Raw genomic sequence first — 15689 nt, forward strand, 5'->3', positions numbered from 1 at the left:
GGGAGACAGTGAAAACTGTCTAGTGCTGCCACTAGTATGTTGTCCATGTTCTCAGGGATGACCACATGCCAATGAGCATATGGGGCAAGACTAAACTGGACTCAAGAAATTAAAAAAAAAAAAAAAAAAAAAAACAGGACATGAAGATGGGAGGCAGATCTGTTGGCATTTTGTGGGGAGCCTGAAAGAAGTTGGAAGTAAGATATAGGGATGGATATGATCAAGATACATTGTATGAATGCATTAAATTTTTAAAGAATAAAAATATTGCCTACAAGCACCTTGGGGAAAGCAATCTTCAGTTTAGGGATCTTCTAGTTTCCTACTGTCCTGCAGGCTCCAAATCATGGTCAAAAGCTCTTCTTCAAGTAAACATCCTTTCATTGGGGCCAAACCTTACTCCTCTCCCCACATCCAGAACCAGCAAATCTCCCCTGTGAGAACATCACAACTATCAGACCGGTTGTTGCACTGGCAGGGCAAGCAGCCTGTCTTATTAAAGCCATAATGTCCATCTTCGCATCGGTCACACAGGGAGCCAGTGACACCTGCTCTGCAATGGCAATTCCCAGAACTGGATCTTTGCTTCCCAGTGATTTCTCTCCTTCTGCCATTTCCTCTGTGCAGCCTCAGCGTCTCTCTCCTTTGCTTCCCTCAGAGTGGCACAAAGTCCTCGGAGTTCTCCAGATGACACATTCTCATCAGGAGATGCTATCTGAGATTTCTCCTCTTGAAGGCACTGAATTAAAGCTTCTTTGCTCTTCAAAGTAAGCTTCAACTCCTCAATCAGTATAGAATTTCTAGATGTGGTAGTTCTTCACTGTTCATAGATGCTACCTATCCTTGTCTTCCAGAGCCAGAGTCAACTCCAGGTCCTGCTCCTGCATCTTCTTCATCGCAGTGAGCTTGCTTTCCAAGCTGAGGCAAAACACCTTCTCTGTTTCCGTCTCTGCAAAGGCCTTCTCCAGTTCTGCTTGGGCGGCTTTCACATCTTCTTCTAGAAGATGTATCCTTTTTGTCAGGAGGTCTTCCACCTGCTGCACCTTCCTCCTTGCATCTTCTTTCACGCGCTGGACTTCAGAACCTCCCCCTTTGGTGAGATTCTCCACTGCTTTGTCAGCTCACTTCTGGGACCAGGGCTGTCTCCAGTTCACAGTGACTCGCTGTCATTTCCATCACTCCTCAAGGGGCATTAGCGATGACAAGAACTGTGGACTGCCTCCTCTTTCCCAAGTCCTCACGGTCCTAACTTCCTTGCTCATGATCTCCCTCCTTTTGCTCCTCATCGGGACCTTGGGAGCTCAGTCCGGTGCTCCTATGTGGGGCTCTGTCATTTTCTCCATCCAATGCCAGGTGAAGGTTCTATGGTGATATGCAAGATATTCATGAGTATGGCAATAGGATCTGTACATTTCTGGCACCCTCTCCTCAGCTGCCCAAGGACCTAGCTGGGGGCGTCTTCCTGGACACCTGGGAACCCCTCTAGAGTCAAGTCTCTGCCAACCCTAGAATGGCTCCCTTAACTAAGATATATAATTCCTTGTTCCCATATCCACCCTTCCTATATCCCCACCATCGTATTTCCCCAGGCTCTTCCCATCCTCCATTTCACACTTTTCTCTCCCCATCCCCCTCCCCCATCCCACCCCACCCCTATGTTCCCATTTTTTGTCCGGCAATCTTGTCTACTTCCAGTATCCAGGAGGATAACTATATGTTTTTCTTTGGGTTCACCTTCTTATATAGCTTCTCTAGGATTTTTTACGAATTATAGGCTCGATGTCCTTTATTTATGGCTAGAACCCAATTATGAGTGAGTACATCCCATGTTCATCTTTTTGGGCCTGGGTTACCTCACTCAGGATGGTGTTTTTTATTTCCCTCCATTTACATGCAAAGTTCAAGATGTCATTGTTTTTTACCGCCGAGTAGTACTCTAATATGTATATATTACACACTTTCTTCATCCATTCTTCCATTGAAGGGCATCTAGGTTGTTTCCAGGTTCTGGCTATTACAAATAATGCTGCTATAAACATAGTTGAACAGATGCTTTTGTAATATGATTGGGCATCTCTTGGGTAAATTCCCAAGAGTGGGATTGCTGGGTCCTGGGGTAGGTGGATCCCAAATTTCCTGAGAAACCTCCACACTGCTTTCCAAAGCGGTTGCACAAGTTTGCATTCCCACCAGCAATGGATGAGTGTACCCCTTACTCCACATCCTCTCCAGCAAAGGCTATCATTGGTGTTTTGGATTTTAGCCATTCTGACAGGCGTAAGATGGTATCTCAACGTTGAAGATTGGTTTCCCCAAGGTGCTTGTTTGAACTGCCAGTAAAATAGCACGGGGGATCACTGTGAAGAATGCAAAGAAGGATTTTATCATAGTCCTGATGCTACTAAAGAATGCCACCAGTGCCCTTGTTCAGAAGTGACTTCTACAGGCAATTGCACCATAGAATCTGGTGAAGTGGAGCCTACATGTGTCCAGTGTAAAGATGGTTACACAGGACAGAACTGCAATAAATGTGAAAATGGCTATTACAATTATGACAGCATCTGCATACCAGTGTCATGGCCATGTGGACCCAACTACAACTCCAAAGATTTGCAAACCCAAGAGTGGTGAATGCATCAACTGCATCCATAACACCACTGGGTTCCTATGTGAGGACTGCCAAGAAGGGTATGTTCGAGACCTCCAGAACAACTGCATCAAGCAAGAAGTTATTGTTCCAACTCCTGAAGGTTCTACCATTTTGGTTTTCAATGCCTCTTTGACCACATCAGTGCCCACCCCTGTTATAAATAGTACATTTGCCCCCACAACCCTGCAGACTATCTTTTCAGTAAGTTCTTCTGAAAACAGCACCCCAGCTCTCGCCGCCGATGTATCATGGACCCAATTTAACATCATCATTTTGACAGTCATCATCATTGTGGTAGTGCTGCTAATGGGATTCGTAGGAGCTGTGTATATGTACCGGGAGTACCAAAACCGGAAACTCAATGCTCCCTTTTGGACCATCGAGCTGAAAGAAGACAATATCAGTTTCAGCAGCTACCATGACAGCATTCCCAATGCAGATGTGTCAGGATTGTTGGAGGACGATGGCAGTGAAGTGGCTCCCAATGGGCAGCTGACCCTGACGACACCCATTCATAACTACAAAGCTTGAGGAGCTGGGCTGTCCTCCTGGAGTGTCAGGACATGATACTCACTAAAACACATCTGCCCTCCGGCTCCACATAACCTGGGTAGAGTTTGCTGAGAACGGCTCATGCAAATGAACTGTTCAGGTACAAACTGTAGTGCGCTTAGCCTATCTGCTGCTCTTAATTCATCCCCATGAAGATCTGAAGCACTCGTCATCATTGAGGACTTGAAGTAAAGTATATTTTTGTAGCAAACCACATGTGTGTATGGATAGGCTGAATCCGACACAGTAGCTCAAGTCTACCCAGCCTCTCAAAGGACTGCTGGGAAAGTGTTCATCTCACCAGCCGTGACAAAATGCTGATGTGGAGGGGGAAGACTATAGAAGACATCATCTTCGTTTTGGAAACATACATTTTAAGAAGAGGCAGGGATTGTGTTCATTTCACTGTACTAAAAGCTATAACTGATGAAAAGCTGATGTCTAAGCTGAACCACACTAAACAATCTTGGCTCTGTGTAGACCGAGGGCAGAAAAGTTCCAAGAGGATCTGTAGAAGGGCTTGGCTTTCCTCCCATGAGTCTCCTTCAAGGATGGGATGAAAGCACAGGATAAGCCTCTGTGGTGAGAGCAGTGCAGCACCCAGAGAGCAGAAAGTTGATGATCCTCCTCAGGGGAGGTTCCTGCCTCTAAAGAAACAAGGTGTACATAGTTAATGTAGCATACCTGTTCAACATTGTACTTGTATCTATTTGTAAAAAAAATCATGTCCTATTTTACCATCTAGACTTTATTTGTATAGCAGTTAATGGTGTTGTAAAAAGAAGATATGGAAATTGGTTAAAATACTGTAAAATAGGTGGCAAAAAAAATATTGCCTACAGACTTTTGTGGTGGCTAATCTTGTCACCTTGACTACATCTCGAATCAACTAACACTCAAACAGCTCAATACTTCTAAAAAATTTTTTCTTTGAATTGGATTATTTGATTGGTGAAGACACACTCTATCTGAACGATACTTGTTGGCAGCCCCCATGATAGGATATGAATAAATGTGCTTAGTTCTTTGCCTTTCACTCTTATGGGAAAGTTCATCTTTCCTGTTACTATTGTGAATGCTAAATCCAATATCTTCAAGATTCCAACATAAACTGAAAGCCATTAGCTCTTCAAGAATCCTCCTGAACTCTAGGTCTGGGAATGCTGAGATATATCCAGCCTCATGGACTGAACAATTACCAGATTCTTGTTCTTTCTAAACTGAGACAGGGATTCCTGGACTACCTATCTTATGATAAAATGACATAAACAAAATAAAAGTCTTCACTAAAGCATTAGAACTTTCTTTCCAGTAGCTTATTGGGCAGTTCCAATTATATTACTCTAAAAGAAAGAATGGCTTCCCATCCAAATAAGACAGATTATGGGCTGATTGAAGAAAGAATTAAGACTTCTTTCAGGGCAAAAGGAGAGACTATGGAGCAAAAAGGAGAATTTGACTTTTCCAATCAAGACAGGCTAATGTACCACCTGGGTCAAGTGGTATGCTGTAGTTCAACAATAATATTTTATATTCCAGCAATTTAGAACATGAAGGGGAAGCTAGTGAGATGGTTGAATTGGTGAGGTGTTCCTGTGCAAGCATGAGTATCTGAGCTAGAATCCCCAGGCACTCATGTAAAGAGCTGAACATGGTGGTGCATGCTTATAAGCCTAGCACTGAAGAGGCAGAGCTAGGAGAATTGCTTGGGTTTGCTGAAAAGTTAATGGGTAGCTCTAGGTTCAGCGAGAGATGCTTTACCAAAAGTATGCTTCCTATATAATTCCAAGTCTAGACATCCATCAGTTTGAAAAATAAATGTAGAATTATCTGTATCAATTAACCCTTCTAGAGGTGATTGGCAGATAGACTGAGTAAGCCAGAGCTGGGGAGGGATGTCTAAAGGAAAACTTGAAGAAAGGAGAGAGATTAGAGTTGGTGAGTGTGGTGGTTTTAATGAGAACTCAACCCATAGGTTCATATGAATGCTTGGTTTCCAGTTAGTAGAACTATTTTGAAAGTATAAGAGGTATGACCTTATTGGAGTAGATATGGTTTTGGAGTTATGCCACTGGGAGTAGGCTTTGAATTTTCAAAAACCCGTGCAAAGACCGATTCCTCTCTATTTATCTCTCTCCCTCTCTCACCTCCCCTCTCTGGTTGATACCTACAGATCAGGATGTAAAGCTTTCAGCTACTTGTCAGTGTCAAGCCTGTCTACTTGTTTCCTCCCATGCTGGCTGTGGCCTAACTCTTTAAAACTGTAAGCAAGCCTCCAAATAAATGTTTCTTTATAAGAGTAGCCTTGGTCACAGTGTCTCTTGACAACAATATAATAGCAACTAAGATTTACTCTTCAAAAACTAGCAGCTGTTTCTTAAATAGTCATCAGACTCTACTGAGAAGAAGCAAAGCTAAGGTCAGGCAAACTGATAACTATTTAATTCTGTGAAATATCCCTGGATGAACTAAATCTTTGATGAGTTAGAGAAATAATTAAAGTCTGCTTCTTAAGTTATCTAATCTATGTTATAAGATCATGATTTCACCAGCTCTATATCAGACATCATGGAACTGTTTAATTAAAAAAAAAACAGCTTCTTAGTAGGTTTGTTGCCTAACTAATTGCCCTTTCATCTATAGTGCCCCTTCACATTCTCATAAGCTAAGAATGTAATCTGGTCATTACCAGTAACATACATACTTTCTTTATATTTTAATCTTTGTATTCTACTATTATTTAAGAAATAGTAAATTTAAAGTCTTTTAGTTAGATTGCTATCATGATAATCATTTTGATTGAAACTTGATACCAACTAACATATTTATCTTCCCAGGAAATGAAACTTTGTTTTATTCTAATCTTTGATATTTTCTAGCTGTGTTGATAAACATCCTCTTCTTTCCCAATTTCTTTTTATATAATGTATTTGACCAAGAAAAAAAGGCTTGGTTTCTAAAAGTTCCCCTTGCTTTAATAAAAGTCAGTCGCGTAGGAACATCATTCCATCCAGTGCAATATTAACAAGGAAACTCATGAGCAATACAGGTATTCTGAGGAGCAGTTATATTCTATATTCAGCAAGACAGTCAAGTCTCATATTCTTATCACTCTGCCAAGGGGAGCTATGGCAGAGATACTTCACTCTTGAAGCAAGTCATCAAGTACATCTAGGGGTCCTGTGATTAAGACAGTCTATGTGGGCTGCTCCAAGATCTACCCACGCTCTGCCATGCCTGATTCAAAATCCTCATAGGCAATCAGTATGGGAAAAGATGATGAAAGCTTAGAATAGTACTAAATAGTGGCCAATGTGGTTTATGGTTTGGAAACAAACATCTGTGATAAATTTAAATAAGAGTACAAGTTAAAGATGCTCATTAACACCCTTATAAAAACAAAAAGCCTATCTATTGATCCAATGGAACGCACTCAGCTCACGGAAACTAGCTCCAGAGACTCAGTGCCACCTAGTGGCTAATCTGAGTGCCAGGCAGCAGAGAAGGCCATTTGGCCAAGGACTTAGCTAAATCACAAACAAACAAAATATGCTTTACTGTAGAGTGAGTTCTTAAAGAACCCCAACACTCATTCTTGCTTGGCTCACATACCATATTTATAAAACATCTGAATTTACAGCCACTAATTATAGACCGTCATTAATAAAAGCCAGCTTTCTGGTATACCTGTTTCCTTTGGGTAGGCTGGCATGGTTCATCCCAGATGATCCTATAGAAGGCTGACATGTACTTAAAATAGGCCCTGGGACCTGTCTTTCCAGTACATAGCTGCCAGCACTTGAGTCAGCAAGACAAATTCTGCAGTGCAGTTGCATTCGAATTCTAGCTCCAATACTGAAAGCCCTAGGACTCTTAATAAGTTATTGAACCTCTTTGAGACCTATTTCTAAAGATCTCTAAACTATATAGGGACAATAACTCTCAATATCATTAAGCTGTATTTCATGCTTGAACTGAATTCATCTCTGTAAATTTATAGATATGCAACTTAAAGAAATTGTGAGTGTTAGTATTTTAACGTCTTTTTGAAAAGGATAGGATGCAGAGAGTTTAAAACAGTCACAGAGGAAACGGTACACTGATGGGCTGACTATCTGCTGTAGTTTATTTGAGCTTAAGGCCTCTGACTACCAGCAGACTTTCTAACCTTGGGCTGTCTCCCGGTCGTTTTCATCATTTCCACATTTTGAGATGGACTTTCACCAAATTTCCCAGGATGGCCTTGAACTTACAATCAAGGAATACAAGTCCATGCTATCAGGCCCCAAAACAGCTTTTCAAATTTTGAAATTTCAAAATAATTTGAAATAATGAAATTTCAAAATTTTCATTAATACTTTATAACTTTATAGATATCAAATTATAAATTTTTTGCTTGACGACCCAAAGTGCCTGAAAATCTATATCGATATTTAGCAGTTGTAGGTGTATTAGTATTGAGAAAATGAAATAAATGTCAGAATTTGGGGATGAGGTGATTCACCTCCCCTCCCATTCTTGCATTAGCCTTTATGACACCAAGTGATATCTCCTTTGGTTTTTTGGTACTCCCAGAACCTGATGCTTCAGAACACGTGAGAAGATGGAATTCTAGCCACAGTTATGAGTACTTGTTCATTGGATCATAAAATTCAGAAGGCAAATTAATCACATTCTTGTTGGGTGAGATCATTCTTTGATCCTCTCCTCACAAGATTCTATCAGGCATTCATCACCTTAAAAGTTTATATTCTTAGTGCTAGCAGAAAATAAATCTTACGCAGTAACAACACTGTGATAAAAAGTGATTGGCTTTACTACTGAGAGCTATTATCCTTAATTACATTCCTGTCTTCTTTTACATGACCGCCTTGAATTTAGGTCTTTGAGTTCTCAACAGCACTGAATATAGAAATGGCTGCCCATGGAACATGGCCAGTCAGAATGTACATCTGTCCTGGGGTGTCAACCTGACATGCACTGAGGAGGCTAAAAGGATTTAATCCAAACTGCTGCTGGCTAGTCCTATGCTTTCGTTTAAATTGGTGAATGTTTAAAAATAGGCAGGAAATCATCTTCAGAAGACACAGGATCATGGTCTTTTCATTCTTTTTGTTCACTAGTCTTTACGTGAGCAAAGTGCAACTCAGCTATGAGAAATATAGTAATAAGCTAAATTGTGTCTCAAGACTACAGAAGAATCATCCTATGTAGAGATGGATTGTGTCTTTCAATATTAAGTAAAAATGGATTTGCCTGGAAGATCGCAGGCTTTACGTTTCTACTGAAGAGAAGGGAGTAAGGAAGATAAATGTTTTGGAATATGAGACTACAGGGCAGAAAATAGTGTGGAGATTGATGGTGAGTAGCAAGCAAAGGAGGCAGAAAATGTCTCAAATACCCAGATACTGGAGAACAATTCAGTAAGAAAAAAAAGTACATTAAAGTACCTTTTTTGTTTTCATTTTGGTTTTTGGAGTCAGAGTTTCTCTGAAGTTTTGGAGCCTGTCCTATAACTTGCTCTGTAGACCAGGATGGCCTTGAAATCACAGAGATCTGACTGTCTGCCTCTATTTAAAAGAGTTATTAAAACAATGTATAAGAGGTATCTATAAAGACTATAAGATGCATCAAGATTCTATTCTGAATGATGAAATTTTGCAACAAGAAAACCTTTAAACCCATGGCTCAACACATAAGAAAATGGCAGTTGGATGCTGTGGGAGTTTACGTCACTTACCTACTTACAAGGTGCACAACACAAAACTATTATAAATGGAAAATGTAGGCGTAATGAGAAATTTCAACAGCACCGAGTGTTTCTAAATGTCTTATTAGTTTCAGTAAAAACAATCCAGCTGACACAAAACATTCCTCCCCCTCTCACATCCTTAGAGAGCAGAAGAAGCAATTAGAATGAACGCTGCTCCAGATTGTATCCTGACAGGCAAGGCAGCATTCCAAGCCTGGTTAAGAGAAGGCTGAAAAGGTCAATCTGGAATCCAGCTACTGGTATCAGAAATTCTGGAATCATCTTCAGATTAACTAAAACCACATTTCTAAATTCTCAGAGATGGTAAGATTTTCTATCAAAGCTAAACCACACAATTCTGCTTCTTACTTGTACATGCTGCTGAATTCTATTACATTAATCAGAGAGCTAAAGTTTGTGACTTTATTTCTGGTTTGATACCTGAGTTTTCTCCACATTTTCTTAAAATAACACTGCTATAAAACCGTTTCCATTTGATCGGGTCAGTGGTGGCACACACATTTAATCCAGCACTCAGGAGGCAGAGGCAGTTGGAGCTCTGTGAGTTTGAGGCTAGGCTGGTCTACAGAGTGAGATCTAAGACAGACTCCAAAGCCACACAGAGAAATCCTACTCAACAAATAAACAAACAAACAAAAATAAAGTCTTCATTTGAAACTCTAGGAAGGAGTTTTTATCTGCTTACATTTCTAGAGTTTGGCTGACTGTTGACTTAATTGTATTGACCTGTCCACTTGTCAACAAAAAGCATTCTCTGGCCATTCAAGACTTGCTTATCTAATTATTTAATCTTTTTATTTACTCCCAAGACTAAATATGCTATATACATGGATTGAATATATATATTATATTTTGATGTTTTTAGCCATCTTATCTTGTTTAGTTTCCATTTTTCCTACTTCTTTATAGACATTCTCAATATAGTCCATGTATTAATCCACACAAATAGGACACTGTCACATGAATATAACAAATGTCTTCTTTTAGCAATGGTTCCTTTGTTTTACTTAAGTAATGCAGTCATTTTATGAACCAAATTCATAATGTAAAGACAGATTTATCATCAAAGATATTATAGTAAGAAGACACTTCATTGTTCATTTTCTAATTTGGAAATTATAGATATATAGATGATAATATAATACTGGTTTTGTTTCTGTTTTTTTTTTCTTTTTCTCTTTCTCCTTTTTTTTCTTTTTTTTTCCTGTTTTTGGTTTTCGAGACAGAGCTTCTCTGTGTAGCTTTGGTGCCTATTCTGGACTTGCTGTGTAGACCAGGTGGCCTCAAATTCACAAAGATCCTCCTGCCTCTACCTCCCAAGAGCTGTGATTAAAGGCATGTGCCATCATCATCTGGCTCTGTTTCTATTTTTATTGATACCCTTGTTTATTACTTTTTATTTCATATAATTTAGATATTTAAAAACTAAAAACATGGCTCAACTATGTTTATAACAGCTTTATCTGTAATAACCAGAACCAGTCACCAACCTAGATGCCCCTCAACCAAAGAAAGGATAAGGAAAATGTGGGACATTTATACAATGGAGTATTCTCTCCAGCTCCAGGGGGAAGAAATGTTTACTGAACAACACTGGAATCTGTCACAGGAATGTTACATATTTGGGGCTATTTATTTTCTGACTGGATTTTTTTTCCCTCAAAGGACACAAAAGATACTTTTAACCAAGTGACTTTGTATGTATGTAGCATAAAAATAATCCTGCATAATTTTCTTAATTTGTGATCTGTTCTAAAGAATAAAACAACCCAAAATTATAGAGGCTAAGTTTACAGGTCTAATGTTTAGTACAAAACAGTTGTATACTAAAATTTTGCAGAGAAACAAGGTCAATTTTGGGTAGGAGGGGATTGGTAGAATAGCTTGTTTGACTTCACAAAACATATGTGTGTTAAAACATGGTATACCTGATAAATATTTATGATATAAAAAGGATAAAAGATAACTAGAAGTCTTGGATACATAAGGACTAAAGATATCTATGCACATTATAATCTTTAGATATTTCAATCAATATTATTCATGCTAAGTAACAAAAGTGGACTTAAAAGTAAATCCATGCTTATAAAATGAAATAGGTATGATATGAGAGCAATAGGGGTATCTTTATAGGAGGAGGAAGGGAGCCAGATATGGGGGAATGAAACAAGAGAGGGCACTGTGAGGGTGGGATAAAAATATTCTAAAGACATATTAATATGCTATAATGAAATTCCGTTCTTAGTGTGGTCATTTACAATACATAAAAATGGACAAATGAAAAGTTGACACCCCTATAAATATCTATAACATTTTATTAAGAGATATCAACACAGACTTTAGTAAGCAGAAACTATGCAATGTGTATGATAGTAGGAACTGGTCACTGAAAATACAACAAACAAACCTTTCCCAAATTAGCATAGTAATTAATATAATTGCAAAGCCATGAAAATATGGGAGGTGTTGTGGGTTTTTTTTTTTCCGTTCTTGGTAAGAGAAACAGTGATCTTAAAATTTGTGTACGATAATTGACTATGTAGAAAATATCAAATATTTCTTAAAAACATAGGGAGATAATGAATGGCTGATTTTACAGAGCCTGGAATTAATAACTACTTTACTCAAAAGCCTGACGCTCACAAAATACGTTGATAAAATGATCAAGACAACTTTGGTCCCGGAAGAATCCTTGAAATAAGACAGTGTGAAATATAGTATATATACATTTCAACTTACTGGCAGTTGATTAACATAAATACTAGTTCAGCACACATGACTGTCCATCTGGACAAATAAAGGACTGAAAAGATAATTTTACAGTGTATAGAAATTAATTGCAGGTGGCCTAAAGAGCTTAAATTTAACAGCAAAAACTAAAAAAAACCTTTCAAACCAAAGTTAGAAACTTCTTCCTATTAACCTGTAGGTATGAGAGATACTTTGAAACAATGCAAGAAATGTTTATCTTTTAAATCAAAATAAAGAAAAAAGTAAAACAAAAACAAAAAACGCAAGTCATATTTGGCTCGAAACACTTCCAGAACTCCCCATTCTCTTGCTTTCCACCACTCACCTCTAAGCTGATTTCATGGCTCCACATAGCTGTCGTCCTGCTGGCACAATGGCTGTGAAGTTCAAATGCCATGTTAAAAAAATTAAGCTTTACTTCCTTTTGCCTACTCTTCATTTTGGGTCCCATTCTCTGAGAAGTAAATTTATAATTTATTCTCTTTTCTTTTTTTTCTTAAAGGTGATTTTAGGCATTTCAATGGCTTCTTATTCATTGTTCTAGAATTTGATGCCAGCTCCCACACAATGGCCAAATCTAGAATAACATCTGAAAAAAGGTAATTTACCTCTGGACATAGACCTACCCTGGCTGGCTGAACAACTTGGAATCTTTATGACTGGGTCTAAGTAAAGTTCTGCAAGGATGACCTGCAGAAATGGATCTAAGAGCCCCAACTATTCCTTTATTTAGCGTGTCCTTTGATCCCAAGAGTGCCCTTCTCTCAGAGGCAGCTCTTCTTCCCATGAAAACAGGACACATGGCGCAGTCATGGACAAGGGTGGTCTCTCCACTGCAGTTCTACTTGATTATGACTAAGGAGATTATCTAGGATTCTGGACCATAGTTTTCCTCAGAAACCCAATAAAAGGAAACAGGGCCCCAACAGACTCCCTGCATTAGCCTTAGCTTAGCAGGTAACTCTAGCCTCCTGCCTATTTCTTTTTCCCCAGTTGGGGGAATCTTTTCATTTTTTAACCGAGAGTAAACAAGGCTGGAAAGATGACTCAGAGTTTAAGAGCACTGGCTGCTATTTCAAAGGACTCAAGTTTGATCCCCAGCACTCACATAGAAAATTAGAAATGGAAATTTAAAAACACAAAATTCTCTTTTTATTACTTTTCTCTGTTTTTCTACTTATATATAAAGCCAAATGAACTGGCTTCTCTGTAAGGTCTTCTCACTGACACTGCCAAGAACAAAAACACTCCTTCCAAGCTTTGTAGAATGTTATGTAACACACTAAAAAATACCTTGTAGAAAATGAGTTTGATGACTTGGAATTTTTCATCCTATTGACCAGTACAGGAAAAATAAATAAATACAATCAAGTTGTTCAATGCCATATTTATTTAGATATGTTTATTATATTTTATTTATTTTAATAACTAAAAGTCTTAGAAACAAAAATGAGCAGGCAAAATCCAATACTTTTTGGAAGCAATGAGGCAACTGAATGTAGGTTGGAGTAGTTCCCGATGCCTAAGTCCTCAAGATCCTAAAGTAACGTTAGGATGATGGATGGAGGAAACCAAGCCACTGACAACCACACAGTGGTTAAGGAGCATGATTAGGAGTCAAGAAGCTCTCTGTATCAACTGATACACTCATCTCTGCAAACCAGTTTGCACAACACAGGTAAATCAGATAAAAAAGTGTGGAACTCAGAGGGTAACATTTACATATCCTCGACTGTGACCAGGTGACCAAGACTGGCAGCTGCTTGTCCTCAGAAATAAATCTCTCATATACAAACAACTCTTGAAGGATACTTTAATTATGCTTCATATGAAAAATGTGCAGTGATAAATATTCCCGGGTATCTCAAACGATACTAAGAAAGGAGAAAATTTGTTTATCCACACAGTATATATCATAATGTTTATAACAGCCTCACTGTAGACGAACATTATTATTATCATAAATTTTTCTGCCCTCACTAGTAAGCATTAATATTGAGGCTGTTACTTCAAAACTTTCTTTTTTTTTTGTTTGTCAAAATTAACTTTATTTCTGAAAAAAACACTTATATGTGGCAACTCTTTTACTGTGTAAACAATAAGAACAAAAAATGGGACAAAAATTGACAACTTAGGAACAAGAGTACAGGAGAGTCAGCGGTTATGAGAGAAGGCAAAGTGAAGCCAAATGCTCCATTGCTATTACGTCAGGAGTGAGCTAGATAATGACCCCAGAGGCTGAGGCAGGAGGATCTTGAGTCTGAACAATGCCTTGCTCACACAGGAAGATCTTATGTCAAAACAAAACAACTATGGAACAAGATATGGAACTCAAAACCGCCAGGGAGTGGAGGGTAGGATGGAAGGTGAAGGGTAAGAGAAGAAAATCTCACAAAAATCTAGAATATTCCTCCTACAAAACTTTATGTACCAGTTCCCTGAAGCAGAAGACTGATGGGCTATGGCTTACAATGAATAATTGGGAAACTCTATAGCCCGTCAGATCACACCAGCAAAAATGACTCCATTTAATTAAAGCTCATAATCTATTTTTTTAATTACTTCCCCAACAGAAATCACCACTGCAAACACAAAATAGTCTAAACTATACTGGTTCCTTGAGAGTGTCCTTAAGTTAATTATTGCCGAATACCTGCAGGTATTCAGGCAATTCCAGATGGTCAGAATGTTCTCCTAGCTCTAAGGCGTCTCAGAAAACGCAAATAGCCCTGTTTAGGAACAATGGCCTTGTGTAGATCCCTCCAAAGCCTTGCCCCTATTCCTTGCCCTGTCTAAGAAAATGAAAGCCCATCCAGCATGCGCACACACAAACACACGCCTGTCTCGGAATTTGTCACACTCACTCTAGTACCCTTGACACCTAGGTACTAAGATATTCTTCCACTGAATGTGAGCTTAGAGGGGAAGAAACTCAATTTGTTTAAAACTATCTCAGTATCTAGAAAGTAGCACCTAAGTGTTAATCCCAGAACTTGAAAGGTAGAGACAGGAGGATCACTGTCCATCCAGGGCTCCACAGTGAGACCCTGTCTAAAACAACAACAGTTGTGGTGATGATGATGATGATAATGATGATGATGATGATGGTGATGGTGATGATGATGGTGATGGTGATGGTGATGATGATGATGATGATGATGGTGATGGTGATGATGATGATGGTGGTGATGATGATGATGATGATGGTGATGGTGATGGTGATGATGATGGTGATGGTGATGATGATGATGATGATGATGATGATGATGGTGATGGTGATGATGATGATGGTGGTGATGATGATGATGATGATGGTGATGGTGATGGTGATGATGGTGATGATGATGATGATGATGATGGTGATGGTGATGATGATGGTGATGATGGTGATGATGATGGTGATGATGATGGTGATGGTGATGATGATGGTGATGATGGTGATGATGATGATGATGATGATGACGACGACGACAATGATGATGATATGCTATTTTTATCAAAGAGAAGATATATTGGCATGGTGATAACAAAGTAACAAGCTTGTTCGGTTCCATGAGTCCTTACAGGACAGTAGCCTACTATGCTGATTGCTTTCAAGTACCACGTATAATATTTAAACTCTTCTGAAGCAAATATCATTATTATTTTTGATGCCACAGCAGAATAAAATAATGCTGAGGGAGGTGACCATGACTGGTTTATATAAATAACTCATGAAAAGCTTTACTGTTTTCTCAGTTTAAGTATCAGTGTCTGCCTCTGTGTATGCATATGCACCATGTTTGTGCCTGGTGCTTCTGGGACCAGAACTGGAGTGATAGATGGTTGGAATGGAGTAGGGAAACTCTTCGTTTAGTTTCAAAATAATTCATAATTCAAGGGCCAACTGCAACTTGGCTATTTTCTCACAATTCCTGAAACAAAACAAAATAATAAAAATAAACCAAAAAATAATAATACAAC

At 38.8% G+C, this 15689-nt stretch overlaps 1 protein-coding gene across 1 annotated transcript in view; it reads left to right on the top strand.

The window, feature by feature from the left end:
• Positions 1 to 3273, top strand: part of LOC119804049 (multiple epidermal growth factor-like domains protein 9) — a 191124-nt gene extending 187851 nt beyond the window's left edge. The window contains 2 exon segments of the mRNA XM_042054297.1: positions 2318 to 2564; positions 2566 to 3273. Of these exon segments, the coding sequence (XP_041910231.1) occupies positions 2318 to 2564; positions 2566 to 3181 (863 nt within the window). The 3' untranslated portion in view covers positions 3182 to 3273.
• The last annotated feature ends 12416 nt before the right edge of the window (positions 3274 to 15689 follow it).

This window comes from Arvicola amphibius, chromosome 18, assembly GCF_903992535.2.
Source record: "Arvicola amphibius chromosome 18, mArvAmp1.2, whole genome shotgun sequence".
Lineage (NCBI taxonomy): Eukaryota > Metazoa > Chordata > Mammalia > Rodentia > Cricetidae > Arvicola > Arvicola amphibius.